The following is a 24,617-nucleotide window of genomic DNA, read 5'->3' as shown; positions in this document are numbered from 1 at the left end:
TAAGAGACATTGTCTTATTGAATTTGGACCACAAAAAATATTATGGTTTAACAGAGTGTTAATCTGCCTCCTTGGGATAGCAGTTTTCTCTGCCAACCGAGTAATTTATTGTCAATCTTCTCCAGAAGATGCTGGTAATAGTGTGTTCTATTTCTGCCCGTGAACATGTTGACCCCCAGATAACGGAATGGTAAAGTGGTGCATTGCATTGCCAGTATTCGAGACATAGCCGCAACCCTGCCGCTTGGGCAATGTTTTGAGGTGACGAAGAAACTCTTGCTATAGTTAATTTTTTGTCTGGAACCGTCTTGATAGAGCTGCAGAACCTCCGACAAAGCTTTTAGGGAACCAGACGAGCCATTGACAAAAATGACTATGTCGTCTGCGAATGCCAAGTGAGTAACAATAGGGCAATTTATCCTCGATGAGTAAGGAGACAAACCTCCCGTACCCATTTTTAAGATGAGAGAGCGAGAGAGAGCTTCCGAGGCAAGAATGAAGAGGAGGGGCGAGAGAGGATCCCCTTGCTTGACCCCCCTCGTCGGTTGGAAAAAGCCACAGCTTACTCCGTTAATCAGAACAGAGAGTCTCGTCGCCTCCAGGTTGTTCATAATTAAGTTGATGAAAGACACCGGGAAACCCAATCTATCCAGAACCGCTCGGAGGAAGGGCCAGGCGACTCGATCAAATGCCTTCATCATGTCTAGTTTAACAACAACGTTCGCACCCCGACACCATTTATTTATATGTTGTAGCAGTTCAAAAGCCAATAAAACATTATCTTGAATGCTTCTGCCTGCAAAAAACCAGCTTGCTCCCTTGAGATGATTTTGGGTAGGATTGTACTTAGCCGAGAGGCTATTATTCTTGTAAAGACCTTGCTGACAAAAGTGAAAAGGCATATTGGTCTGTAATCCGCGAATGTGTCCAGGTTCAATTTTTTGGGAATCAACACTATTTGAGCGCTTGCCATAGCACGGGGAACGGGTACACCAGCAAAGAAGTCTAAGGTTGCCATGTAAAGATCATCTTTAATAATGTCCCAGCAATGACGGAAGAAGGCGCCCGAAAAACCATCTGGGCCAGCTGCACTGTCCGGATCTAGTTTCCAGACTGCCTCTTTAACCTCTTCTCTCGTGACGGGCAGAGATAAGGCGGCTTTATCTGAGTCAAGCACGCCCACCGGTAGGCACTGAAGTAAAGCCTCCATTCCTGGGCAGTCCTCTGCTGAAAATAAACCAGAAAAGAAGGATACCTCTTCCGTCTGAATAGCCGGTTGAGTTGTGAGCAGCTCCCCCGTACCTGATTTGATAGCACTTATTCTCTGTCTCTGATGCCTGTCCTTAACCACAGCGTGAAAAAATCGGGTGTTGGAATCTCCCTCTTTTAGCCATTTCACTCTAGCCTTTTGCTTCCAAAACATTTCCTCCTGTTTGAGAGCTTGTAGGAGATCAGCCTGGAGTTTATGAAGTGATTCCCGACTACCTGGTGAAGGATCATCATCAAAGGTGTTCTCTGCTTCTGCCACACTAGATTCCAGGACTCGAATACGATCAAATACGTTCCCGAAAGTATCTCTATTCCAAATTCGGAGGCAACGTTTGAGGCGCTTTATTTTAAAAGCCAGAGCCCGCATTCCTCCTCCATCAGCCTGCTGGTTCCAATTTAGTCTAACAACATTGATGAAATCTGGATGGGAAGTCCACATTGTTTGAAAACGGAACTGTTTTGGGCATGACAAAGTGTTATTAGTCCCGCTTTGGAGGATCGGGGAATGATCTGAAGACGTCCTGGCTAAGACATTTATTCGAACCTCCGTAAAGTAATCTCTTAGAGGTGGATTCATCAGGAAACGATCCAGCCGTTTCCAGACAGCACCTGTATTACGGATGCCATGCCATGTGTATAAGCTGCCTATTGTAGCCAGATCAATAAGCGAATTATCGGTAATGAAGTTGGAAAAATCAAAAATGCAATTGACATCCGGAAGAGCATTGCCTCTATGCTCTGAGATGCTTGAAATTACATTAAAGTCTCCTGCCAGAAGTAGTGGTCTATTATCATCTATACAATCTGAAAGTTGTGTCCATAACTGGGATCTGTCTGCTCTAGTGTGTTTCGCATAAATAGCGATAAAATGAAAGGTAAACTGCCAAGGAACGTAGCGAGCCTTGCACATGACATACTGATCACTATATATTATATTAGTTTAACCAATAATAATAATAATAATAATAATAATAATAATAATAATAATAATAATAATGTGAAGACTAATAATCAGTAATCACATGTCCCGTTGGTAATTACCTTCACGGTACTAGGCAACGGGCTTATAAGCTCTGTCAATGGGCTCAAGCACCCTATTGTCTTGTACTGTAAAGAGATATTGAGAGTAACGGGACTAACAAACGGGATTGTTGAACCTGTCTACACAATCTCATTGTTTTTATAAAAATAAAAATTATTAGAGTGTTGGAGACCTAAATCATTCAAATAATACAAAATCATAGTTGAAATATTGAATTTTGTTATAAATAATCAAAAGAAGATTATTTAACCCAAAAAAAAAAAAAAAAAAAAAAAACTTACCATAATTTTTTTTTAAAAAAAAAATTGAAAGAAAATGATTTTCAAAGTTATTGATTTATAATCTTTGACGCTCAACTTTGATTGCTATGTATTTAGTCGGGTTAATTATTTGATCAAAGTTTATGTTAAATTTTATATTGCATTTTTTTCCCCTACATTTTAACATATATATTCGAAGAATATGTTTAACCATTATGTCAACTCTGATTGGAATGAGGTTCGAATCTAAGACAAATCTTATATAAATTAATAAGTAAGTTAAGAATAATGGTATCCGGGTTGGACTTCCATTTGGAAGGTTGTAAGTTCGAGCCTCAGTGGAGGCGTTATTGGCTCTTTGTGTTTCAGTAGGTTGAGAAAGTATATGAACAGATACTACAATGTAATAGAGCTAGTAGCATTCAAAAAAAAAAAAAAAGTTAAGAATAATAAATAGTTAATGTAATATTCCGTTACTAAAGTTTATACTAAAGGAATGTAGGTTATTTAAGCTAAGAAAATAATATAACATAGGGTAAATGAGGAAAATCATAAAAAAATACTAAAATCAAAATAATATGAACTATTTATTTCAAGAATCAGTTACACCAACATTTTTTTATTCTTGTTAAGGGCCTAACATTATTTACTCTTATTAGATTTGTAGATTTATTTATCTCTAATCACGTACTATACTCAATACATATATATACACACAATGGGGTACTATATAGGGAGGGGGGGGGGGGGGGAGATTATTACCCCCAATATAGCTTCGCCCCTTTCTACAATGGTGATTGAAATATATTTATGATTGTTATATTCTAAAAGGATGTTGTGAGAAATATCTTAGAATCTTATATAAAGTAATATTTATTATTCGATTTCAATTTGTCATTTTCATCAATATTAATTATAATTCCTTTATACAGCTCTACTCAAGAAAGTAAATACATCTGACCAAATTCATAAAATTATTATATATTCATGTCAAAATGATTTACTCGATAAAAAAAAAATAATATCTTACAAAACTCGTAAAATTACTATATATTCATATCAATACGACTTACTCAATAAAAATAAATAAATTTTACCAAACTCATAAAATTACTATATATTCATGTCAATACGATTCAAGTGGGTGTATATATAGGACACCATTTTGTTGAATAAAACAACAAGATCTATAATCTTTTTTTTGTTATATTTTCAAAAATCTACCGTGAAAATATCTAGCTCTTGATTTTCAAGAATGAAGTCTGAATATCATCAACTTCATTTGTTTGCATTCTCTCTCCTATTTGTACGTACTCATTTCATCATCACCTACAAACCAAAATCAACATTATAATGATTTTAATATGAGATATGGAGCTATGAAGAGATTGGTCCCTACAAGTCCAGATCCTGGTCAACCACCATCATCAATTTGGATGAAGAGATTAGTCCCTACTGGTCCAGATCCTGGCCAACCACCATCATCAATTTCAACAAATAATTTTTATATGAGATATGGAGCCATGAAGAGATTGGTCCCAACAGGTCCAGATCCTGGTCAACCACCATCATCAATTTCAATGAAGAGATTGGTTCCTATGGGTCCAAATCCTGGCCAACCACCACCATCAATTTCAACAAATAATTATTATATGAGATATGGAGCCATAAAGAGATTAGTCCCGACAGGTCCAGATCCTGGTCAACCACCATCATCAATTTCAATCAAGATTTTGGTTCCTACGGGTCCAAATCCTGGCCAACCACTATCATCAATTTCAACAAATAATTTTGATATGAGATATGGAGCCATGAAGAGATTGGTCCCTACAGATCTAGAGCCTGGTCAACCACCATCATCAATTTCAATGAAGAGATTGGTTCCTACGGGTCCAAATCCTGGCCAACCACCACCATCAATTTCAACACATAATTTTGATATGACATATGGAGCTATGAAAAGATTGGTCCCTACAGGTCCAGATCCTGGTCAACCACCATCATCAATTTCAATGGCTGATTTTGATACGAGATATGGAGCGATGAAGAGATTGGTTCCTACGGGTCCAAATCCTAGCAAACCATCATCATCAATTTCAATGAAGAGATTGGTTCCTGCGGGTCCAAATCCTGGCCAACCACCATTATCAATTTCAATGAATAGATTGGTTCTTACGGGTCCAAATCCTGGCCAACCACCATCATCAATTTCAACAAAAAATTTTGATATGACATATGGATCTATGAAAAGATTGGTCCCTACAGGTCCAGATCCTGGTCAACCACCATTAACAATTTCAACAAATGATTTTGATATGAGATATGGAGTTATGAAGAGATTGGTTCCTACAGGTCCAGATCCTGGTCAACGACCATCATCAACTTTAGAGGATATTGATTTAAAGTATTGAGTAGTAAAGACGCTAGTACCTTGTGAATCAAACCACGACCATCCTTTACGTTGGAGGGGTGATATTTATGTTTAAGGGGAAAAATTGATATTCAAAGCCCTATATACGTTTAGATGCATATTTGCATCCATTTCAATGCTTTCTTGATTTGATGAGAATAATAATAATGTTTGATTTTAATTAAGGCTTGTGATGGAAAAATGTTAAAACTATTATTAGTTATACTAGCGAAAATATGCATCTTGCCACAAAGATTAATATTTTTTTTTTTTTGCAATACAACAAAGTTGACTATACTGAAAAAGATTAATGCGAAAATAATTTTTAAAAACTAGATCAATTCAAAATGAAAATTTATAACTTCAAAGCACATAATTATTTATGTTAATGGAAATTGTTTCAAGAAACTGAAAAAAAAAAAAAAAAACAACAAAAAAAAAAAAAAAAAAAAAAAAAAAAAAAAAAAAAAACAGAACAAAACAAAACAAAAAAAAAAAAAAATACAACAACAACAACTTCTTGATATATATATTAGATTTAGGAGTCATTTTTCAAACTTTTCAATGTTTAGTTCACCATAGAGAATAGAGTTAATAGAAAATTCACATTTTAATCAAAGAAAAAATGACTAATTTTGGTAAAAATGTCTTTAGGACATTTTTTGTATCTCTCTTTCATACTTGGTTCTCTCTTATACGAATCTCCTTAGGAAATTCAATCAAGAATTATTATCTAAACTTGTTCTCAAATTCAATGAAAAAAAAACAAAAAGAAGTTACCTTTGGAGCATTGATTCGAGTGAAAATCGAATTAAGCATTTTATTTTTATCGTTTGTTAGGATAGCGTTTAGGCATGATCTTGTAAAACGATCGTTTATTATACCATAAATGGAAAAAAAAAATACTAAAATCAAAATAATATGAACCATTTATTTCAAGAAACAATTACACCAACACTTTTTTGTTCATGTTAAGGGCCTAATAACTTTATTGGCTCTTATTAGATTTGTAGATTTATTTATCTCTAATCACGTACTATATTCTATACATACATATATATATATATATATATATATATATATATATATATATATATATATATATATATATATATATATATATATATATATATAGACAATGGGGTACTATATAGGGGGGTGGGGGAGGGGGCGATTATTGCCCCCATTATAGCTCTGCCCCTTTCTACAATGGTGATTGAAATATATTTATGATTGGTATACAGACAATGGGGTACTATATAGGGGGGTGGGGGAGGGGGCGATTATTGCCCCCATTATAGCTCTGCCCCTTTCTACAATGGTGATTGAAATATATTTATGATTGGTATATTTTAAAAGGATGTTGTGAGAAATATCTTAGAATCATATATAGGATGAGAACAGTTTGCCTTAAAATGTCCTGGCTTTCTACAGTTGTAGCATAGCACTTGAGCTTCCTTCGACTCTTGTCTCTTGGGATAAGATGTTCCTTCTGAGTACTTTCGACTTGAGTTGGGGGTTGTTTGGGATTCTTGAAAGTTGTTCTTTCGCATGAACCTTTTAAATTTTTGTACAAACAAAGCAAACTGATCATCAGTTAAGAAATCAGAGGGATTAGAATTCGACCTGCTAGATGTTGAAGGTTGCTGACTTACTGATAGAGCGATGTTTCTGATTTCTGGTTCCTCACTGCTCTTGGGTTCGTGCTCAAATTCATATGCTTTTAGATCACTGAAGATTTGAGTAGTTTGAACAACTTTAAGATCTCTCATTGCTGTTACTTTCATGTCCCAAGCTTTCGGTAGACCACGAAGGATCTTCAAGTTGATCTCCTTCTGAGTTGGTTCTTTCCCAAGATCTGAAATTTCTCCAAGAAGCTTCATAAACCGAAACTCCATTTCGGTGATTGTCTCATTTGGGATCATCTTGAAGTCTTCAAATATTTTCATGGTCATGGTGAGCTTGTTATCTTTTTCTTGTTCATCTCCCTCGCCTAGGTTCATGAGGGTATCCCACATCTCTTTTGTCGTTTTGCACTTTCGTACTCTTGGGAACAGCGAATCATCATGAGACTTGTATAAGATGTCTTGTGCAACATTATCAAGGTTTGCTCATGTTTTCTCTTCCGAGGTGAGTTGAGACTTGGGTTTCAGAATCATCACTTCGGGATCTGCTCCTTGAACTGCTGCTTGTGTGTTCACCATTGTTATCACGATAGGTCCATCTTCGATGACATCCCACATCTCGTCATGGATGGCCGAAAGATGTGCCTGCATTCTTACTTTCCACTCATCAAACTTGGATAAGTTAAAAGCAAGAGGTCTAGATCTATTACCATTATCCTTTTCCATTTTTTTTTTAAAAAATGTGCAAAGAGAAAATTGAGAATTTTTAAGGATCTTTTTTTGTTGAAAAGGGATCTACCAGGCAGTATGCACAAGGCGCTTACCGATCATGGTAACCGCTCTGATACCACTTGTTGACCCCGGAAGGGTCGAAAGAGAGTCTAGAGAGAGAGGGGGGGGGGGGGGTGAATAGACTCTACTCAATTTTTCGAAAACAGCTCTCGGGGAGTAATGCACAGCAGAAAATATGTGAGTTCGTTTTAGAATATTCTTTGCACACTTTCGTTATGAAAATTAGGGTTTGATTAGTATGAATGCGATGCAAGGCAGATAAATAGCCGAAAGTAAAGAAAGAGTGAGAGATAGATTTTTATAGTGGTTCGGCTATTAACGAAGCCTACTCCACTCTTCTTTCAAACTTGTGAAAGGGTTTGCACTATCACTCATAGTACAAACTAAACAAGCTAGCTTCCTTGATCACTAAGCTGGACAGCTACTTGCGTAGGTTTTTCAACTCCTAGAGTTTACTCCGCCTCTATCAACGTCTTCTTCAGAGTTGATGGTTGGAAAGAAATAATGATATTCTCCAACTTGTGAAATCTTGTCTTGATGATGCTTGAACCTTCAAATATAAGTTGCAATATTTCCTTGTGTTGTGAAGACTTGAAGTCTAGATGATCTTTTCGAAAAGGCTTCACAGCTACACACCATCATCATCAATTTCAACAAATGATTTCGATATGAGATATGGGGAGGTGAAGAGATTGGTTCCTAGCTAAGGGTCCAATCCCTATCGAACCACGCTCATCAATTTCAACAAATGATTTTGATACGAGATATGAAGGGATGAAGAGATTGGTTCCTACGGGTCCCAATCCTGGCCAACCACCATCACCAATTTCAACAAATAATTTTAATATGAGATATGGAACCATGAAGAGATTGGTCCCTACATGTCCAGATCCTGGACAACCACCATCATCAATTTCAATGAAGAGATTGGTTCCTACGGGTCTAAATCCTAGCCAACCACCATCATCAATTTCAACACATAATTTTGATATGACATATGAAGCTATGAAAAGATTGGTCCCTACAGGTCCAGATCCTGGTCAACCACCATCATCAATTTCAACAGATGATTTTGATACGAGATATGGAGCGATGAAGAGATTAGTTCCTACAGGTCCAAATCCTGGCCAACCACCATCATCAATTTCAACAAATAATTTTAATTTTAAATATGGAGCTATGAAAAGATTGGTCCCTACAGGTCCAGATCCTGGTCAACCACCGTCATCAACTTTAGAGGATATTGATTTAAAGTATTGAGTAGTAAAGAGGCTAGTACCTAGTGAATCAAACCACGGCCATCCTTTACGTTGGAGGGGAGATATTTGTGTCTAGGGGGGAAAAGTTGATATTCAAAGTATTATATACGTTTAGATGCATATTTGCATCCATTTCAAAAAGATTAATGCGAAAGTAATTTTTAAAAACTAGATCAATTCAAAAAGAAAATTTATAACTTCAAAGCACATAATTATTTATGTTAATGGAAATTGTTTCAAGAAACTGAAAAAAAAAAAAAAAAAAAAAAAAAAAAAAAAAAAAAAAAAACCTCTTGATATATACATTAGATTTAGGAGTATTTTTCAAAATTTTCACTGTTTAGTTCACCATATAGAGAATAGAGTTAATAGAAATTTCACAATATAATCGAAGAAAAAATGACTAATTTTGGTAAAAATGTCTTTAGAACATTTTCTCAATCTCTCTTTCATACTTTGCTCTCTCAGCTCTTAGCTTATACGAATCTCCTTAAGAAATTCGATCAAGGATTATTGTTTCAAGATATTCTCAAATTCAATGAAAAGAAAGTTATCTTTGGAGCATTGATCCGGGTGAAAATCAAACAAAGAATTTTGTTTTTATCGTTCATTGGAATGGCGTTTAAGCATGATCTCAAAAAGTATCTAGAATTCTAGACACGAGGATAGGGAAATCGGTGGAAGCTAAGCAATAATTTAAAGTTGGAGGATAGCAATCAACATAAATAAATATGCAAAATAACAAAGAAGGACTTGGGATAGATCAACCTAAAAAATTTGCTAGTAACTTGTACTAGCAAATTTTAGGATACAGTATTTAGACAAAAAGCTACAAATGCATAAGAAATTTTCAGGACAATGCTAATACAAAATAACAAAATATCATGGTTGCAGTAGGTGTTAGGCGCTAGTCGGACGATATAGTGGCGCCTAACACTTAGATGGCCTAAGTAGCTAACTAAAAAAAATAGTGCACATGTGTTAGTGTATGTCATATATATATTGAAAAAAATTAACAACACTGAATCGACCGAGTTAACTCGACTAACTCGATCGAATTAGACGAATTAACTCGACTGAATCAATCGGCACATAAGTGACCGACTGCCAATCGTTATACCCTACACCACGACGCGCGTAGCACTGTGCGCCGCGCGCCTCCCAAAACGACGTCGTTTTGGGGTCGTTTTGAGAGGCGCGATAGGAAGTTGCTATGATTATGTATATTTGTTCACACAATTATGTATATTTGTTCATACAGTTATGTATATTTGTTCATACAGTTACGTACATTTTTTATACAATTATGTACATTCTTTTTATACAATTATGTACATCCGAATCAGAAAATTTGTGTGTATTATGTTAAGAGTTGATGTGTATTATGTTAAAAATTTATGTTTATTATGTATTATGTTAGATTATGTGTATTATCTTTTAAAAAGAGTATGTATATTTTGTTATATAATTATGTACATTCATGTATACAATTATGTGTATTCTAGTATAACATTATGTACATTTTTGAACAGGAATTTTTTTTAAAGAAAAAATAACTGCCATTCACTGGGGCGGAAAATTTCAAAAAAAAAAAAATTAAAACGACGTCGTTTTGCATTTGGGCGCACAGTGCAACGCGCGCTGTGGTGTAGGATATAAATTGCCACCGACTGCCCGGACGACCGCCTAAGAGAAAAGCGTTACGGCCTAGAGGGCCTAGGGCCTAGGCCAATTTTTGGAACGGTGCAAAATATACATGGGTCCTAAAAGTTGGGCAAATTATATTATGCACCGCGGTGCATAATCGATTATGCACCGCGCGTCTTTTTTTTTTTAAATGAAAATAAACCGTGTTTGTTTCTGCCGTTTCACATCCTTTTGCAAAAAGTAACTCTGTTATTCAGTGTCATTTTGTATACACTGCAGTTTCAGTTCAACACAACTACAGTTTCATTTCGATATAACTATAGTTTCATTCGATATTTATAGACTCAAATATGTGAAAATGTTATTTAATTTTATTTTATATACACTATAGTTTCATTAAAACACAACTACATGATCATTTTGATATAATTACAGCTTCATTGTACAATATACACTCAAATATGTGAAATGTTATTCAGTTTCATTTTATATACACTGCAGTTTCATTTCACTATAACTACAGTATCATTTTGATATAACTGCAGTGTCGGTTTAGATATACTATAGTATCAGTTGGTGTTTAATACACCAAACAAGCGGACTCCGTTAACTCTAACGGCGGGCCGTTTCTTTACTTAAAGAAACGGCGCCGTTTTTTACCGCAGTGCACATGCACCGCGGTCTATAATATAACGACGGTAAAAGTTGCAAGAAAAAGAAAATATCTGAAAGACCATTACTTAATTTGCAGTTGTCCATACCGTAAAGACAAATATCAATTGGCTCATTTTCAACATGCAAAATAGCCACTCATATATACCACCACTCACAGATAAGAAGCTAAAACCATCCCTAACCCCCCCTCCCCACTCTTCTCTGCTCTCAATCATTACTCCAATCAGAATACATATCATATATAAATATAGCTTCTTGAATCTATTCTGAACATAGTTCATAATGGCGGCTCCAGCATTTTCTTGGGTTGGGGTGAACTCAATTTCACATTCAAGCTCCATTACAAGCACCATTCTTGGTTTCAATGGCTTCAGGGGTGAAAACCCAAACTTTTTCTCCAATAAAAGGAGGGGTGGGTTCCATTTGATTCATTGGCGAAGAAGAAATCTACTTATCAGCAATGTTGCTAGTGATCATCAACAAAGAGTTAAAGATTATTCATCTGATAACGAAGGTTTTGTTCTTTTTCTTTGGGTTTAAAATTGGCTATTCCTTTAATGCAGCGTTCAAATCCCTTTCTAGTTTCAAGAAATTTCATTTTTTTCATACTTCTCTTCTGTTAAAAACTGTAGTTTTTACACATCATATGCTTTTCACTAGGCTAAAACTATAGCTCTTGGCCTTTCAGGCCTTGACTTGGCCCTTCACGAGCCTCTGCCCAACAATTCCCCCGGCACCTGTCAGTCTTAACAGACAGTTATACCACTTGTTAAGATCAAATGCTTACTACTATGTCAAATAGCGAATATGCAAACTTTTGTTTAGAGGCATGGTGTTGGATTTGGCCTTCAGGTCTCCGTCCAACAATTCTCTGATCACTTAGTGCTAGACTTGGTCCTTCACTGGCCTTCGCCCAACATTATGCTATCCTTCACTTGTTCATTTAAAAAGTTTCAAGGAATTAGAGTTCTTTTTCCATGAATTTGGCCTGCTATTTATTCAGAGCTGAATTGAGATGCAGGGTCCTTGAGGTCTACTAGAAGAGAAAGAAAGAATATACATTTAAGTTCTCAACCAAAGTTAAAGAATTTGATTTTGTACTTTCAGGGCTGGCATTGGATGCTTTTCAACCAGATTCAGCATCTCTTGCATCAAGTATAAAATACCATGCAGAGTTCACGCCATCATTTTCTCCCGAGCGGTTTGAGCTTCCAAAGGCATTCAATGCAACAGCAGGGAGTGTTCGTGATATGCTCATTATAAATTGGAATGCTACATATGATTATTATGAGAAGATGAATGTAAAACAGGCTTATTATCTTTCTATGGAATTTCTCCAGGTTGGTCTAATTAAAGCATATGTTCTATCTCAATTAAAAGTTTAAACTGATAGTTGGACTGCACATTTATGTTTATATATTATATATGTGCTCAACATGCAGGGTAGAGCACTGCTCAATGCAATTGGTAACTTGGAGCTAACAGGAGCTTATGCAGAGGCTTTAAAAAAGCTCGGGCACAACCTAGAGGATGTAGCTAAGCAGGTTGGGTCTTTTGCAACACTGGCATTCATTAATGGGAATATATATACTCTAAATTCATCCTTTCACCCTTCCTTGTGAGATGCTATTGTTTCTTTAATATTGTTGATTCAATCTTGTGCATTAAAATTATGTACTTTCTGCCATCATCCTCTAGTTTCATGATAACTGTTAGGACCGGCCTGGTGCTGGACTTGCACCCGCCAGCCTACACAGTTTTTACACTAGTTGGGACTCGAATTGTGACTTGGCTCTTATACGACTTGTTAGGATCAAGTGCCTAGCCAAGACACAATTTTATTTCCTTATACTGCCATATTTTCGAGAGGCAGGGTGCTGGACTTGGCCCTTCTCTAGCCTCTGCCCAACAATAACTTCGGGCAGTCATGGCATTATAGTTGTAATAATGGCTTTGATGATCCTTACATTGAGGCTCTTCCAGTTTGTATTTTATCATAACTTTCAGATAGATCCTCAGCACGTCCTCTTCAGCTGTGGAGATATGAAGAATTTCCCTTGAGTTGTTTACTTGATGACTGACAGGAACCAGATGCCGCTTTAGGGAATGGAGGATTAGGACGGCTTGCCTCATGCTTCTTAGATTCAATGGCTACACTTAATTACCCTGCATGGGGTTATGGACTTAGATACAAATACGGCCTTTTCAAACAGCTTATAACGAAAGATGGTCAGGAGGAAGTTGCTGAAAATTGGCTTGAGGTATGACATTTATGAGTTTTTTGCTGCTTATGTAGACTTTATTTACTCGCATAAAAATACTTTATCAATGTTTTCTTCTATATCAATAGCATTGGGAGAATGGAGATATCCTTGTTATTCTATCTATTCATAGAATCAATGTTGTATCAGATGGGCAACCCTTGGGAGATTGCTAGAAACGATATCTCATATCCTGTGAAATTCTACGGGGAAGTGATTGAAGGTGCTGATGGAAGGAAGGAATGGGTTGGAGGAGAAGATGTAATAGCGGTTGCCTATGATGTCCCGATCCCGGGATACAAAACCAAAACCACTCTTAACCTTCGTTTATGGTCAACAAAAGTTGCTGCAGAAGCTTTTGATTTACAAGCTTTTAATACTGGAGACCACCCCAAAGCATATGAGGCCCTTAAGAGGGCTGAAAAGGTCTGTTTTCGTTAGCTGTTAATCATAACTGTACTTTTTTTTTTTAGTACTACACTCTGTTACAATGTAGTATCTGTTCATAATCATAACTGTACTTATTCAGTTGTTAGTTGGCATATCTTGTCATTTTTTTCTAATAGATAATATTGTGTGAGTGCACGAAGAAAAGTTGTTATATGCCGGCTTGCTTCACAACCCATTTTTACTAACTCATCACCAATGCCACAGATTTGCTATATTTTGTACCCTGGTGATGAGTCGCTAGAGGGGAAGACGTTGAGATTGAAGCAGCAATACACACTATGTTCTGCTTCCCTTCAGGACATTATTGCACGGTTTGAGAAGAGATCAGGAGCGGAAGCGAACTGGGATGAATTCCCTCACAAGGTTGCGGTACAGATGAATGATACTCACCCGACACTATGCATACCAGAATTATTAAGGATTTTGATTGATGTGAAAGGTTTAAGCTGGAAAAATGCTTGGGAAATCACTCAAAGGTACATAACTATTTCCTTATACCACCACATTTTCAAGAAGCATGGTGCTGGACTTGGCCCCTCAGACCTTCGCCCAACAATTTCCCCAAACCCCTGACCTGGCTCTAATACTACTTGTTAGGATCAAGCGCTTACCACTACGCCAAAAGCTATAGCTAGTAGCAAAGACGCAACTTTATTTCCTTATACTGTCACGTTTTTCAAAAGTAGGGTGCTGGACTTGGCCCTTCAGGCCTCCACCCAATAATCCCGCTAGCCACCTGATGCTGGACTTGACCCTTCACCTGCCTCCGCCCAACACAGACTCTGAGATCTGGAGTATACACGGGCTAACACAGCAATCTAAAAGGCCAAGCACTGCCATCGGTTTTAACTTAATTTATTAAGAGATTTATTCACTTGCTTTCTTGTAGCTGCAACTAGATGCTATGAAACAGTTCCAATAATGCTATTCTCTGGGATTTTGATTACTTTCCAGGACCGTGGCATACACCAACCACACTGTCTTGCCAGAGGCTCTGGAAAAATGGAGTTTGGAACTTTTGCAGGAACTACTTCCTAGGCATGTGGAGATCATAAAGATGATAGATGAGGAGGTGACATGGCCATAATTGAAACCACTCCATCCCCCATAATTGTCCTTTTTGATACCTATTTATGTACTGATTCAATAGAAACATGTTGCAGTTCGTCAATACTATCGTTGCTGAATATGGTACTGCAGATCTTGAGTTGTTGCAAGAGAAGTTGAACCGGATGAGAATTCTAGAAAATGTTGAATTGCCTGGTACAGTAATGGAGTTGCTTCTTGAGACACAGGAAAGCATTGTTGATACAGTTGAAGAAGAAGAAGAAATTAAGGATGAATCGAAAGATGAATCAGCCGAGACCAGTGCTGTAGATGAGAATGATGAAGAAACTGAAGCTGAGAAAGTAGAGGATCCTGGAACAAAGATAAAGGCGAAATTTGAACCAGATCAAAAGAGGCCAAAGATGGTCCGTATGGCTAATCTATGTGTGGTTAGTGGACATACAGTGAATGGTGTTGCTGAGATTCATAGTGAAATAGTGAAAAAGGAAGTCTTTAATGAATTTTATGAGGTAATTGGCTTAGTTAGTCTGCCTGTTTTTCTCTCCTTCATCTCTTGACTTTAGAAATGAATCCATCATGCCCGCACGGGCTTAGCTCACTGGTTCAGTAGGCAGTGTTTGGGGCAAGAAACCAAGGTTTGAAACTTGGCAACGACAGTGTAGGGATTATGCCCAAAGTGGGTAGATCCCTTGTGCGCACCGACATTTAGTCCTGTTTGCTGAACCACTGAGTTACCGTGATTTATCTCCTCCCAGATACTCTGTTGGGCTGGGGTTGGGGATTTAACCTTTTGGGGCAAGAAATGAATTCATCATTTTGAGTGTTAATTAAGGTTGTGGAAGGAACTTCCACTACTCTAAAAACTCCTTGGTTGTTGGCAGCTGTGGCCAGAGAAATTTCAAAATAAAACAAATGGAGTAACCCCAAGAAGATGGATTGGCTTTTGTAACCCAGAGTTGAGTGAAATAATAACGAGTTGGACTGGATCTGAAGATTGGTTGATAAACACCGAAAAGTTGGCAGAACTTCAAAAGGTAGAAATTTGGATATGTTCAATTTATAAGTACTTAAGTAGCAATGCAGAGTATTATTTAAAAATAAAAATTTAAAGCATGGTTGATTTCCTTGATAAGAAATGTCTACTTTTAACAGGTGAAACATTTAGGTCAGGGGGATCATTTACTTGCTTGATATTTTACCTCTCTTTGCATCAAAACAAAAATCCATAAACTTTAAAAATCATGTTCTTGCTTTGCCAATAGTTTGCCAATAATGAAGAGCTCCAGTCTCAGTGGAGGGAGGCAAAACTAAGGAACAAGATGAAGATAGTGTCCTTCCTTAAAGAAAAAACTGGATATCTTGTCAGCCCTGATGCCATGTTCGATGTGCAGGTGATTTTCTATTTACCAGAAATATTTCATTTGGTATAAGGAGACAAATGAATCTGTTGGGCGGAGGCCAGTAAAGGGCCAAGTCCACCACCAGGTGGCTAGGGGATTGTTGGGCGGAGGCATGAAGGGCCAAGTCCAACACCCTGCCACTCGAAAATATGGCAGTATAAGCGTTTTCGCTACTAGCTATAGCTTTTGGCGTACTGGTAAGCGCTTGATCAACTGTTGCTTTACCCTTTCTCTATTGTTCCAGATGCACAAACATGACCAAACTATCTTTCTTCCAGGTGAAGCGCATTCATGAGTATAAGAGACAGCTCTTGAATATTATGGGAATAGTTTATCGGTATAAAAAGATGAAGGAAATGAGTGCAGAAGAGAGAAAGAAAAAATATGTTCCTCGGGTTTGCATATTTGGAGGAAAAGCATTTGCCACATACATCCAGGCTAAAAGGATTGTGAAATTTATCACTGATGTTGGGGCTACTGTAAACAACGATCCTGAGATAGGTGATCTCTTGAAGGTACCATTTTGACCATCATATTTTCCACAGATTATCCACTTTCATATTCCATTAGAACATTGTTAGCACAGTCTATCCCTCTGCAATTCAAGTATAACAAATTCATTCACAACTTTTGTGTATTCCTTTTCTTTTCAGGTCATCTTTGTCCCAGATTACAATGTCAGTGTGGCGGAAGTGCTAATCCCCGGGAGCGAGTTGTCCCAGCATATTAGGTATGTGTTTGATCTAAATACAACATGCACATCCCTCTTCTCACTAAACTTACAGCACGTTTGGTTTGCGGAATAGGCCAGCCTGGAATGGAATGACATTCCTGGGGATAGGTCTATTCCATTGTTTGTTAATGCATTTAGTTCCTGGGAATGAGTTGTTTAGCAAACCAAACAATAGGATACAATTCGTGTTCTATTCCTTGCCTATTCCATTCTTTATAGAATAGCATTCATATTCCCTTAAAATTCATTCCATGAACCAAACATGTTGTTAGTGGTTGAAAAAGTTTTTTCATTTAGAAATCAGTCAAAAGTTATAGCTAATAACGAAGACACAACTTTATTTCTTTATACAGTCACATTTTCAAGAACCGGGACTTGGCCCTTCAGGCCTCCGTCCAACAATTCCCCCCACCCACCCACCCACCCAACTTGCCAGCCTCTCGAAATTGAACCTTTGTTACTAGTTATAGCTTTTGGCGTAGTGGTAAGCGTTTGATCCTAACACTCTGACATTCCAAAATTTGCTAGCACTGCTGGAATGGAGGCCAGTGGAACCAGCAATATGAAATTTTCCATGAACGGCTGCATCCTGATTGGAACATTAGATGGGGCGAATGTTGAAATAAGGCAGGAGGTTGGGGAAAACAACTTCTTTCTCTTTGGTGCTCGTGCTGATGAAATTGCTGGTCTACGCAAAGAAAGAGCTGAGGGAAAGGTGAGTTAGCCACAGAACGAATAAGTCGCCTATCTGTTCTGCATTCTGGGCAGGCACTCAAGAACCTAATGCATCTATGACTTCAAAACTCTATGCAGTTTGTACCAGACCCGAGATTTGAAGAAGTGAAGGCATTTGTTAGGACAGGCGTCTTTGGCCCCTACAACTACGAGGAGCTGATGGGGTCCTTGGAAGGAAACGAGGGCTATGGCCGTGCTGATTATTTTCTCGTTGGAAAGGACTTCCCAAGTTACTTAGAGTGCCAAGAGAAGGTTGACGAGGCATATCGAGACCAAAAGGTATATATATATCTGTCATCACCATCAAGTTACATCTATGATAAGCGAAACCTAGGGGCCAGTTGTCCCGTGCCTACAATTCAGCCAGGGGTTTAGTCAATGTGTCTGAAACATGACCACAATTCAATTTAGTACTATATGACCATTCTTTCATCCATAATACATGGAAACAACCATTATATTTGTGATTTGCATCTAATGTGTTGGTGGTGGATGATGCAGAAATGGACCAAAATGTCGATCTTGAACACTGCGGGATCATCCAAGTTTAGCAGCGACAGGACGATCCATCAATATGCAAGAGATATATGGATGATAGAACCTGTAGTATTACCCTAAGGCTTGGTTGATGAGGAGGATTATTTGTATGAAGTGGTGAAGCTTGTTTTTGGGAGATACCTCACCCTTGCCTCTTCAAGGTATATATATATATAGAGACTAGAGAGAGAGAGAGAGAGAGATTTGCAACAAACTTTACTGTTTCAGATTAGAGAGCAGAGATATTGTATTCTAAACTGTCTTGAAGTTCCATGGAAGTATGTATATCATTTGTCATGTAATTGCAGCCATGCACTTAAAATTCTTCTTGGGAAAGTGTTGCATTGTCAAAAACTTGTTGGAAACATGAATGCAGTCTATTAAGAGTCTCACATTGATAAAATAAGTGAGAACAACTTATTGACCTTCTTGGTTTGAGCTGGTACCTACGTCTTTATGGTCCTTTGTCATGTAGGGTTATAATGTGTCTTTATATATATATATATATATATATATATATATATATATATATATATACATTATATTATAAATGAGTTGTACAATACAATTTTTTTTGACAAAGTTTATATATATATATATATATATATATATATATATATATATATATACATTATATTATAAATGAGTTGTACAATACAATTTTTTTTGACAAAAAATATCTTTGTGATTGAGTAAGAATGTTGCCACCTATGTGTCATTCCATTATTGGATGTTTAAATACTTGAAAATTAGAGAAAATAACACTTTTTTTCTCTGAGTTAGATACTTATTAATTTTTTCTCCTGAATTATTCAAGTGGCAATTTCTCCCGATATGTTAAATGGACATATTTACCCCTAAAATAAATAAATAACATTTATTTTTCTTCTCCACCAAATTATGACCACGATTTGGTTTAAACCGAACAGAAACTACCGCAACCAAAGGAAAAGTTCCGATTACAAATTTCGAAACGGCCGGTTCATATTCCAAACTGAAAAAAATAAAATACATTAATTGTTGAATTTAGACTATTTTAAAAATAAAAAAAAATTAAAAGAAAATTTGAACTAGCAGTTTAAATTGGATCAGGAATAGTGAACTAGCGGTTCAAAATCAAAACTAAATCGCAATTATATATACTTATATGTGAGAATTAGAATAAATGTGAAAAAGAACATACACTATTTACAAATATTGTAATTTTAATTTTATACTATGCTAATAGTTGTTCCGATTTGAACCGCCGATTCACGCACGGTTCAGGATTTTCAATTTTTTTGATTCATGATTTTAATGAACTGAAACCCAAATATTAAATTTTGGTTCTAAATCATAACCGGAAACTTTCGATTCGATTGCTATAGTGTCCGGTTCAGTTCGAACCGAATCGTAATCATCCCAATGTATAAGCAATAATTTATTGGAGAAGAAAAAATAAATAAAATGTTTATTTTAAAGGTATAAATGTTCATTTAATATATCCGGCGGGGGGGGGGGGGGGGGGGGGAGGGGGAAGGGGGATCGCCATTTTTAAAATAATTAAGGGGGCTAAAATGATTACATGAATAATTCAGAAGAAAAATATGCTAGAATCATATAATCCAGGCAAAAAAGTGTCATTTTCTCAAAATTTTATTTGGATTTAACTAACTCACCTTTTTGCATTTTAATCTCAATTTTTAAGGCAATAAAAATGATATATCATTATTATTTCAATAGTATCAAAATTTACTATATAGTTTATGGTTAATAATATTCAAGAAAATACTTGTATATTTTAATTTTTATTCTTTTAATAAACTTTTTATCCTTAACTTCTAAACTTTCTCTATAAATTTTTTACCTCCTAAATATCAAAACAAAACAAACTTTTTATTTATCACAGTCAAAATTTACTAATATTCGTATAAATACTTATATATTTTAATTTTTATATCTATATTTGTAAATATTTGTAATATAAATTTTCCGGTATATATATTCCCTTGTAAAATAGGAAGAAAGTTTCACCCATTTTACTAGGCACAAATTTTGACCAAGGATATTTTAGTATTTATATTAGTAACTAACACGTGGCACGTGTAAACTGGTCAATCGGAAAATTCTTCTCCAAAAAGCTGTTAGCTCGATTCAATCATCATCTTCTTCTCCATTCTCATCTCCGTCGCTCAACTGAAAAAACAGCTCGAATTGGAACAACGGAGGAATGACAACGCGCCACCTCTTTTCTTTCACGCGCCGCTCTCGGCACCTGACTGCGCCATGCCTGACTCAACCCACGCGTTTCGCCTCCCAGTTAGCTCAGGCTGCGGAAGCTCCGGCACCACCCTCCCCACCTCCTCCGGACCTCATGATCTACGATCGCTTAGCCGAGCGGGTGAAATCCAAGCTCAGGAAACTCGAGACACCCGACCCGAGGTTCCTCCAGCACAATTCCCCCCACCCGATTCAAACCGATCACACCTCGATCCTCTCCGTCCCGGAGACTAAAGTCACCACTCTCCCTAACGGCTTACGTGTGGCCACCGAGTCTAATCTCGCCGCGAAGACCGCAGCCATAGGTGTGTCGATCGACGCCGGGTCTCGGTTCGAGACTGATGACAACAACGGCGTGGCGCATTTTCTCGAGCATTTGATCTTCAAAGGGACCGAGAAGCGGCTACCCAAGGCCGTTGAGGAGGAGGTTGAGAACATGGGAGGGCACATTAGTGGTTCCACTTCTAGGGAAATGACCACGTACTGTGCCAAAGTCCAGAGCAAGGACGTGACCAGGGCGCTCCAACTTCTATCTGACATAGTGCAGAACCCGAAGTTCGAGGATGAGAAGATTAATCATGAGCGCAAAGTGATTCTCCGAGAAATGGAAGAGGTACGAAATACGAATGGTTTGTTTTTGCTTCATTTTTAAACTGCAGTCAGTCTCTTGTACGTTTATCGAGATTGAAATGATTATGGAGGAACTGGATTATACTATTAATTGTCGCCTTAAAATGACTTGAATACAAAATTACTCTGTATAAGGGAAGAAGGATCCATGAGTTCAAGCTGGTTCATTGGAGGGAAAGAACATGAATTTCGAACTGGCTCTTTAATGCTAACAAAATTCTATTTTTTACGTTATTGTTTCTCCACTAGATTGGCTTACATTTTTAAATAGGATTCCCAAATTTAACTCTACACCAATTAAACAAGCTATTACTCCCATGTTGGATTCTTGTGATGGTTGAAGATCGAGTTCTGTTATGCAATCAAGTGCATGTTTTTTTTTTTTTTTTTCCAGAAATATCTAAGACAGTATTTCAGCATTCATTACTTTATGTTTCCTTTTTGTGGACAAAGGGAAATTGTTTTAGATCTCGACTAGCCTCGATGTGATTTTTTGAAGAATTTTTCATGTAGGGAGAAACAGATCCCAAGAAAATCATTTGTGACCAGTTACATGCAACTGCATTCCAGTACACTCCTTTGGGTAGAACTGTTATTGGATCTGCCGAGAACATAAAGAAAATTTCGAAGGAGGACATTCAGAATTACATTTCAACCCATTATGCAGCGCATAGAATGGTATTGGAATATTGTTTTCTTCTTGTCTGTATGTTTCCTATGTTCTTTGTGAATCTTGCTGTGCTTCATACATACCATATTTGCTTTAGGTGATTTCTGCTGCTGGAGCTGTTAAACATGAGGATTTTGTTGAACAAGTGAAGAAGTTTTTCACCAAACTATCTGCTAATCCTGTTACCACGCCTCAGTTGGTTGCAAATAACCCATCAATATTCACTGGTTCAGAGGTGTGCTAGATACCTAGAAGAATTATGATCTGCATATTCAATATCATGTATTCTTGACCTTTGACATGCTGTATTATTTTGTAATAATAGGTTCGAATTATTGATGATCTGCCTCTTGCTCAATTTGCGGTTGCCTTCAACGGAGCATCATGGACAGACCCTGATTCCACTGCTTTGATGGTCTTGCAACAAATGTTTGGTTCATGGAACAAAAGCTGTGGAGGGGGGAAGCACATGGGGTTGGTCTTTCTTATTGCTAAAAGCAGCCACATATTTTTGCTCTTTTGCTAGAGTAGTAAGGTGTTGAGGATAACTATAAAATAATAAATACGTATTATCACCAACAACTTATGCTTTCAATTATGCTTGAACACATTTAAATATATGGAATTATTCATAGGTTTGAATTCTATCTCCCTCATCCCCCATAATATGTAATCAAAAAATTGGAAAACAAAGAAAAAAGTATTGAGACATTACTGAGAAATTTATATTTTGTTTTCACTTTGTGGTTTTGTGTGGCTTAACTATTATTCTAATTGCACTGGTATATTGTATGTTAACAGTTCAGCGCTTGTACAAAGAGTGGCCATTAATGAGATAGGTGAGAGTGTGACGGGTTTTAACATCAACTATAAAGACACGGGGCTTTTTGGCGTCTATGCTGAAGCCAAGGTGAGTGCAATCTAAGGAAATGGTATGTTTATGGTCTTCAAAGAACAAAGATAATATTCTGCTTTAAACCTAGTTTTCCAATTATGAAAATGAGTTGCTTATTCCCATTTTCTAATCAGTTTGTGTGCGTGTTCTTGGTGTACCATTACAATCTCTTATATTTATCTTGATCAAGTTTTCATTTGTGAATAAACAATACTAAGCTTTACAGTTTTTGTATAAGTTGGTAAACTCTAGTATCTAATTTAATACTTCTAGAGCTAATAAATACTTCGGAAAAAAATGAGAATAGGAAAATAACACATTCCTTATATTTATTTGGTTCTGTTTTACTTCCTATAAGATGTTACTTTTCCTTGTACATTTTGATGTAGCTTCAAACTTTCTTTAGCTTCATGCACATCTTTCTCTGCTGATCATAATTCCATACTTCCACAATAAGTGGCTTGCAAAAGAGTGAAGGGTGATATATGTTTCTTAGTGCTGATGACTTGTGAATATGTGATGGATTCACATGAAGGGAACTTACTTTTGGATTTTGTGCTTTGCTAGCCTGATTGCTTGGATGACTTAGCTTATTCAATAATGTATGAGATATGCAAGTTATGCTACCGAGTATCTGAAGCTGATGTTATTCGTGCTCGTAATCAGGTTCTTATCACTGATTAGTCTGTTAACTTCTTTCTTTTGTTGCTGTTATCTGTCCCCCATGCAATAACTGTGTCTTTTGCAGCTAAAATCTTCCTTGATACTCCAAATTAATGGATCAAGTGCTACTGCTGAAGAAATCGGACATCAGGTACTCAATAATGTGGTAGTCACAGTATTAGATTTATAGATGCTAGTGGAAGTATTCTGGCAACATGTTTGTCTCAGAGAACCTCTACATCTTCCTGTAGTTGATCGAGCCAATTGCTTTGGCATATAAGAACCTTTTTTTTTTTTTTTTTTTTTTTTTTTTTTTTTTTTTTTTTTTTTTTTTCTGGTTGCTGCACATCCCATTTTTTTTCTTAATGCTTTGTTGTGTGACTTGTGTCACAAAGTTGTGTGTTTACTTACATTTCTGGTGATTTTTGTGCAGTTAATAACCTATGGCCGAAGAATTCCATATGCTGAGTTATTTGCCAGGATTGATGCTGTGGATGCCAGCACCATAAAAAGAGTTGCCAACCGTTTTATTTTTGACCGGGTAAGCCCACAAGGCCTCTCAGACCTGTGTTTCTGTCACTACTTTGTAGTTAAGTGCCAGTGATTATAGCTGGCTTTAGAAACTTGGGGTGCATTAGCCATTAGGTCCGGAATCTGGAATGATCATGATTGATTACAAACAAGCATTTTTGCACCCGAAGAAAATGTCTCTGCTGCGATAGTGCATTTGCAAAAAGTTTTGTTATTTGTTCTCTATGGCGTGAAAATCTTGAAGATTAACGTTTTACCATTACAGGAAATTGCAATTGCAGCAAGGGGAGCGATTCAGGGCTACTTACCCGATTACAACTGGTTTAGACGCAGGACATACTGGCTGCGCTACTAAACCTTTATTCCTTTGCCCGCTTTTTTTTTTTTCTGTTATATTTCTGTAACGCGGTTTTTCTTCAAGAGCCTGTGTTAGGCATCATAACACTCAGAGTCTGCACAAGTTTTGGTGGAAATAAGTTGGTTTTTTCTGGGATCACCTTCTAGCTTTTGTACAAATGGTGATGTATCAAGTCTCAGTAATGAGCATTATATTGTTTCTTTTGCAGAACTGGTAGCAATTGGGTGATTGTATGTTTTGGTGCTATGAAAATGTAACTATTTTATAGCTACTGTGAAATAAGAGCCACTCGTTTCAACACTTCATTTATGTGTTTGTTCTTTGCGCTTTGTTAGTAGTAAGTAGAAGTCGTTAGATATGACCACAGTTCTAGTTGGTTCTAAATCGTTGATTCATAGTTTTGAAAAATAATAAATTAGAATTGGAATTAATTCTAGTTTAAATTGTT

General features: G+C 36.8%; 3 protein-coding genes across 3 annotated transcripts; 2 read left to right on the top strand and 1 right to left on the bottom strand.

The window, feature by feature from the left end:
- Nucleotides 1–742: 742 nt before the first annotated feature.
- Nucleotides 743–2,179, bottom strand: LOC109160804. The gene has a single exon (XM_019309050.1). The coding sequence runs from the start codon at nt 2,177–2,179 to the stop codon at nt 743–745; it is 1,437 nt and encodes a 478-aa protein (XP_019164595.1).
- Nucleotides 2,180–11,261: 9,082 nt separating this feature from the next.
- Nucleotides 11,262–18,487, top strand: LOC109161029 (alpha-1,4 glucan phosphorylase L-2 isozyme, chloroplastic/amyloplastic-like). Its single transcript, XM_019309331.1, has 15 exons — nt 11,262–11,493; nt 12,087–12,319; nt 12,422–12,523; nt 13,064–13,240; nt 13,391–13,666; nt 13,895–14,166; nt 14,645–14,762; nt 14,854–15,267; nt 15,640–15,792; nt 16,021–16,149; nt 16,437–16,673; nt 16,812–16,888; nt 17,420–17,606; nt 17,705–17,905; nt 18,128–18,487. The coding sequence occupies exons 1-15, from the start codon at nt 11,262–11,264 to the stop codon at nt 18,242–18,244; spliced, it is 2,925 nt and encodes a 974-aa protein (XP_019164876.1). The 3' UTR covers nt 18,245–18,487.
- Nucleotides 18,488–20,276: 1,789 nt separating this feature from the next.
- Nucleotides 20,277–24,474, top strand: LOC109161030 (probable mitochondrial-processing peptidase subunit beta, mitochondrial). Its single transcript, XM_019309332.1, has 9 exons — nt 20,277–21,035; nt 21,566–21,730; nt 21,820–21,957; nt 22,048–22,196; nt 22,524–22,632; nt 23,185–23,283; nt 23,366–23,431; nt 23,714–23,821; nt 24,077–24,474. The coding sequence occupies exons 1-9, from the start codon at nt 20,373–20,375 to the stop codon at nt 24,164–24,166; spliced, it is 1,587 nt and encodes a 528-aa protein (XP_019164877.1). The 5' UTR covers nt 20,277–20,372; the 3' UTR covers nt 24,167–24,474.
- Nucleotides 24,475–24,617: the final 143 nt, after the last annotated feature.

This window comes from Ipomoea nil, unplaced genomic scaffold (assembly GCF_001879475.1).
Source record: "Ipomoea nil cultivar Tokyo-kokei standard unplaced genomic scaffold, Asagao_1.1 scaffold2921, whole genome shotgun sequence".
Lineage (NCBI taxonomy): Eukaryota > Viridiplantae > Streptophyta > Magnoliopsida > Solanales > Convolvulaceae > Ipomoea > Ipomoea nil.
This window is presented reverse-complemented; position numbering and strand designations above follow the sequence as displayed.

Coding starts and splice junctions, on each gene's coding strand:
- LOC109161029 (XM_019309331.1), top strand. CDS start 11,262: ATGGCGGCTCCAGCATTTTCTTGGGTTGGGGTGAACTCAATTTCACAT. Junction 13,667..13,894: donor CCCTTAAGAGGGCTGAAAAG/GTCTGTTTTCGT, acceptor CCAATGCCACAG/ATTTGCTATATTTTGTACCC. Junction 17,607..17,704: donor AAGAAAGAGCTGAGGGAAAG/GTGAGTTAGCCA, acceptor AACTCTATGCAG/TTTGTACCAGACCCGAGATT.
- LOC109160804 (XM_019309050.1), bottom strand. CDS start 2,179: ATGTGCAAGGCTCGCTACGTTCCTTGGCAGTTTACCTTTCATTTTATC.
- LOC109161030 (XM_019309332.1), top strand. CDS start 20,373: ATGACAACGCGCCACCTCTTTTCTTTCACGCGCCGCTCTCGGCACCTG. Junction 21,036..21,565: donor TTCTCCGAGAAATGGAAGAG/GTACGAAATACG, acceptor TTTTTCATGTAG/GGAGAAACAGATCCCAAGAA. Junction 23,432..23,713: donor CTGAAGAAATCGGACATCAG/GTACTCAATAAT, acceptor ATTTTTGTGCAG/TTAATAACCTATGGCCGAAG.